Source organism: Carlito syrichta, unplaced genomic scaffold (genome assembly GCF_000164805.1).
Source record: "Carlito syrichta isolate Samal-C Ts95f unplaced genomic scaffold, Tarsius_syrichta-2.0.1 Scaffold308186, whole genome shotgun sequence".
Classification (NCBI taxonomy): Eukaryota; Metazoa; Chordata; class Mammalia; order Primates; family Tarsiidae; genus Carlito; species Carlito syrichta.
This window is the reverse complement of record NW_007252282.1, coordinates 319725-325724: the sequence shown is the minus strand read 5'-3', so window position 1 is coordinate 325724 and position 6000 is coordinate 319725. Positions and strand designations below refer to the sequence as shown.

The following is a 6000-nucleotide window of genomic DNA, read 5'->3' as shown; positions in this document are numbered from 1 at the left end:
CTGCACTCCAGTCTGGGCGACAGAGTGAGACTCCAACTCAAAAAAAAAAAAGAAGAAAAATCTTGTTTTTTGTTCCATTCTTCATTTCTGATTATTTCTGTACTACACAATTCTTTTGAAGTAATGTTTCTTCACCAAACTTTCTATTTCAAATGGAAACAAATCAAGGATAACATTGAGGTTTCTGATATAGTTTATGGCGACCTGGGGTAGTAAGGTGGTACAGTAGTGGCTTACATATGTAGATACTTGTATGTGTCTGATACGTAGCCAAGAACCAGAAAGCAGGCTAGAAATCCTATAAGCAGGCAAGATAGATGCTACAGAATCTTTGTATGAAAACTCATAATAAAATTTTTAGAAAAGTCCCTTAGGTTTTTTTAGTATGTTTTTAAAGTCCATACTAGATTTTGAAAAACATTAAGACAAGCACATTGACAACATTAAAAAAGAGTTAGTAGACAAAGGATGAAGTAGAAAAATTGATAGTCAAACACAATTATTTTTTAAAACCCCAATGGCTTGAGAATCCGTAAAAGGCCCTAAGAATATCACTAATGGATATTCAGAATGGTAACATCTACCTGTAATCCCATCGCTTGAGGAGGCCGATGTTGCTTGAAGCCAGGAGTTTGAGACCAGCCTGGACAATCTAGCAAGACCTTGTCTCCACAAAAAATAAAAAAATTAGGTGGGCATGGTGGTGCATGCCTGTAGTCCCAGCAACTCGGGAGGCTGAGGTGGGAGGATCACCTGAACCCAGGAGGTTGAGGCTGTGGTAAGCCATGATTGTGCCACCACACTCCAGCCTGAGTAACAGAGTGAGACCCTGACGCAGCAAAAAAATTAAAAAAAGGTAACCCTATCTTGTAGATCTTTACTCCAGTATTTCTAGTTTAGAAAAATGCTTTGTACTTTTAAGAGCATTTCATGATGCAAAATAGTTCAAGTTAAACATATTTAATTGCTAGGTACTCATTTGCCTCTTTTGCAACGTTTTTGGCTCCCCTGTACTAATCATTTTTCAGTGGCACTAATATGGAAGACAGGTTGGTTTGGGGTAGGTGAAGATAAGGAGTTTAGTTTTTAGTGTGTTGTTTAAATATCTCTAAAATATTCAATGGGCTATATAAAGTATTTTTGTTAAAAAATTCTGTGTCTACATGAATTAATTAATCCACATATTTTAAAAATTAACTGGTATATTTCCACATCTAAGAGGTTTTTTTTTTTAGTATGCATGTTTCTTCCTATCCTAAATAATTGAAGGCAGAGCCCTCACTCCCTGTGTTGTTTCAAAGATTATTCCAAGAGTTTAAGTGCCAGTTCCTCACTATTGGTTGAGATAATCAGTATATGACTCTGCTACTAGTTCCCTAAAGAATGTCTTTAATTAGACCATATGTAAGAATGAATTAGCATCTCACATTTCTATCTGGAGAAGATACCACACAGAGCTATCTTGCTTCTTATGCCAGATAAAACCAGCACTTACAAGCTTATGAAGCATGTTTAAATCACATCCCTTACAACCTTTGGTTGTGGCTCAACCACCATTTTTAAGACTGTCTATTCTCCTCTTTGCTATTTCAAGTTTACTTTGTAGCAGAAGAACATATAAATCTATTGCAACATCTATTGAATTCCACTGCAGAATAAGGTGACTTTTTTATTTAGATTGTCAGCGTTCTTTTTTAATGGGTGCCTTCCACAAAGAATTTGGCCCTGTTGTTTATTTTAGAGATAATGTCATGTTTGTTAATTTTGAGGGATAAAATATAAACATTTTACTTTAAAAAACCCTACTTGATTGTATATTTTTTATGCTAGTTAGTACCTTATAATCTGAAGGTGTCAACAAAGTCATCTACACATATAGATAATGCTGAACAGTCTCCTGTTAAAATAGACATACACATGTGAGGAGCATTTTTTGACTTATACCTTCATTTATTTCTTACAGAACCTGTTTGCAATTTTTTGTTGTTGTTGGCTCTCAGGATTAACCCCAAGCTTCTACTCATAACGAGCATCTCAGAGCTTTTGGTTTCTTATCGGACTAATCTATATGCCTTTGTGGGTTTTCAACAACCCATACTATGCAAAACAGTTTAACTGTACTTAAGAACATCTTTTAGGCTGGGTGTGGTGACTCAAGCCTGTAATCCCAGCACTTTGGGAGGCCAAGGGTTTGAGAACAACCTAGGCAACTTGGTGAGACCTCATCTCTACAATAAATAAGAAAATTGGCCGGGTGTGGTAGCGCACACCTACAGGTCCGGCTACTTGGAAGGATCGCCTGAACTCAGCAGGTCAACCCTATGGTGGCCGTGAGCATGCCACTGCACTCCAGCCTGGGCAATGGAGTAGTAAGACTCCAACTCAAAAATAAAAAAGAACATCTTTTAAATGGTTTGTTCCCATTCCTTTGTTTACTTTGATAGTTCATTCTAAAGAAATCACTAGATTATCCTAATGTTGATGATTTGTCTAAGATGTATATTGCCCAGTGGAGTTGAAGTATTATGTGCCTGCTTTATTAATCTTATCTTTTAATATTTGCCAATAAGGAGAGAGAGGGTAATGGCTTATCTTTTGGGTAAACCTCTTGACCATTTAGTACAAATTAGGATTCAATGATTATGTAATGGGTATGAAATTGATGATACCTCTGATATGTTTAGATTTTGTAGATAGAGGAAAATAGGTTGAAAACCATTTTAGTATGCATTTTGTTTAGCGTAGAGTTTAAGTAGTGTTGTTTCTACAGTAAATCTTACATAGCAAATACCACCATTTTTAAATTTTCAGACTTTCAGAACAGCTAGGACCCCAAAAATAAATGTTGGAGAATAATTCCACATTGATATTAAAGCAGGAATATTCTGTGCTCAGCTAATAAATAGTGTAGCTCGTATATGAAAACTGGTACTACATTGTGAATTCCTAAAGAACAAGATGTGAAGTATTTTAAATGATGGCTGTTGGGTTTTTTTCTGCTTAAAATAAAGATAATACACATTTTTGTGGAAAATGTGTACATAAAAGTCACCCCAAATCTTTGTTAACATATTAGGGTTCCAGTCTGTTTTCTGTGCATAAGCATTTTATAGTAAAACATAATTCAACATGAAGTTTCAACAATCCCAAGTCAAGAAAGAGGACATTCCATAAGACTCCTGCATATCTCTTCCTGATCACATTTTCTGCTTCTCCATTAAGGATAGCATTATAATCATTTTCTTGCTTTTTTAAATATAGTTTCTCTACTTCTTATATACACCTTTAAATACAGTTTAGCTTTTCTAGTTTTTGAAATTTATATAAATCACAGCATTTTTGTGTGTATTTTCTTCATACAACATGTTTTTAAGATTTGTTATATTTCTGAGTGATGCTGTAGTTCTTTTGACATGTTTGGGTTTGGCTTTTGTTTGGGTTTGGTTTTTGTTTTTTTGAGCCAGGGAGGCTGAGGTGAGTGGATTGCCTGAGCCCGAGGGTTCGAGACCCGCCTGGGCAACTTGGCGAAACCTCATCTCCACAATAAATCAAAAATTAGCCGGGCGTGGTAGCGCACGTCTGTAGTTCCAGCTACTTGGAAGGCTGAGGTGGAAGGATCGCTGGAGCCCAGCAGGTCGAGGCTGCAGTGGCCGGGAGTGGCCACTGCACTCCAGTCTGGGTGACAGAGTGAGACTCCCATTCCAACTCCAAAAAAAAAAAAAAAAAACTGGAATCTATTTGTTCAAAAATATATATTTATCCTTATGTGTTTAAACTTCAGTCACCTTCAAAGTGCTCTCTGTTTGATGCTGTACCACGTTTTCCACAGCTCAAAAGAGTTTTGAACTCATCCGTTTTGATGCCCTTTAGTACTTCTGTGTTTTTTGTTTCACTTTTTCCACATCAGCAAAACTTTGAGGACTTTTTTTCTCAAAAGGTCATTCAGGGAGAGATTGGGTGAGTAGGAAGAGTGGGATGCAGGAGTCACACTGTTTTTGGTGCAAAACTGCCGAACACTCAGTGCAGTGTGGGAAAGTGTGCTCACAAATCACCTATCATGAAATGGGCAAATGCATTGAAAGAATCTTCAAAAAAAATTCGCTGAAACCTCTCAAAACAACACTAGCTGTACACTGGTGCCAATGGGTTCCTAAAACACTTACCTAGTAGGGAAAGCCTCTGCTACAAAGGGCCTGCCCTCCAAAAGATAATTTCGGTGTTTTTTTAGTACCCATACTTCATAAGCATATAAAAATATGCTTATTATTGGCCATTAGGGAACCAATTAAAGCAATAATGAGATACCGGTACAAACCTATTAGAATGACCAACAAAACACTGACAGCGCAAAGTGCTGATGAGGATGTGAAACAGCAGGAACTCTCCATTGTTGCTTGGGATACAAAATGGTACTGCCACTTTGGAAGACAGTTTGATAGTTTCTTACAAAGCTAAACATAGGTTTGTCATATGATCTAGCAATTATGCCCCTAGCAATAAGCATTTACCTAAATGAGTCCCACAAAAATTTGCACACAGATATTTTTAGCAGCTTCATTCACAGTTGCCAAACTTGAAAGCAACCATGATGGCCTTTAATAGGTGAAAGAATAACAACCAATATTACACGTATTTCATAGATATTGTTCAGTGACAGTAATACTAATATTGATAACTTATTTTTGGCATAGATAGTATATTCTTGACACAGTACTAAGCACTTAGACTTCCATCTAAGCCTCACAGCTAACTTGGGAGATACAGAGTACTATATTTATAAATTAGAAAATTGAGGCACAGAAACGTCAAATATATTGCCAGAACCACTGAGAGTGGTGTAGAGCCAGAATTCAAAACCAAATGTGATTCTCAGACTGTGCTCTTAAACTTTATTCTATCTTGTCTATGCTGTTCCACGATATACTTGATATTTTAGTAATTAGGAGCACACTTAACAGGTGTTTCAGGGTTCTAAATCTATATAAAATAGTCTGTATGATTAAAAATATATAATTTACAATTATCACTAATTTTTTCTTTTCCTTTGATACGAAAGCATTAGTCATTTGATTATGTGTTGATATGGCCTTTCTAAAGGACAGTCTGTCAGTATTTAACAAAACACTAAAAAAAAAAAAAAATGGCAATGTTTTAAAATTTTGTTTTCTTTTAGGTCCACCTCATTCATTTAACCGAGATGAAACAATAATCGTTGCTTTGGCTTCAGTCTCTGTATTAGCTGTTTTGATAGTTGCCTTATACTTTGGATACAGAATTTTGACAGGTAAAGCATACAACTTTTGTCCTATCATTTATTAAACATGCCACTTGATTAGAATTTATTTTCTCCTGTTTATGATTTCTATACAAAATGTTTAAAAATAAAATCTCTATGCTAGGGTGCCTTCAATCCTTCTAGCACACTTTTCCCCCCATTTTTTATTAAAAGTTTCCAACTTACACAAAATACCTACCATCCAGCTTCCACAGTTAACACATATGGGTAGTAGTATTTTATCTAAATCAGCAGTCACTACCCCTTTCCATGCTACTGGATTATTTTGAAGCAAATTACAGGTATCATATATCTATAAATATTTTAGTATTACTTCTAAAATATAAGGGCTTCATTTACTTATTTGTTTGTTTGTGTGAGTCAGAGTCTCACTCTATCGCCCAGGCTGGAGGGCAGTGGCACACTCACGTCGACTGACTGGGCTCCGGTGATCTGTTCACCTTAGACTTCCAAGTAACTGGAACTACAGGCATGCGCCACCACACCAAACTAATTTTTTGATTTATTGTAGAGATGCGTGGTCTTGCCATCTTGCCCAGGTTGGTCACAAACCCGTGGGCTCCGACAACCCTCTCGCCTCCATCTCCCAAAGTGCTGGGATTACAGGTGTGAGCTACCGCACCTGGCCCAGGATTTTAAAAATACATCTTCATAATACTGTTTTCACATCTAAAAAAAATAATAGTAATTCCTCAGTATCATCA

At 36.5% G+C, this 6000-nt stretch overlaps 1 protein-coding gene across 1 annotated transcript in view; it reads left to right on the top strand.

The window, feature by feature from the left end:
- Positions 1-6000, top strand: part of BMPR2 (bone morphogenetic protein receptor type 2) — a 110254-nt gene that overhangs the window by 67165 nt on the left and 37089 nt on the right. Inside the window, exon 4 of the mRNA XM_008065194.1 lies at positions 5174-5284. Coding sequence (XP_008063385.1) covers positions 5174-5284 — 111 coding nt within the window. The remainder of the gene's footprint in view (positions 1-5173; positions 5285-6000) is intronic.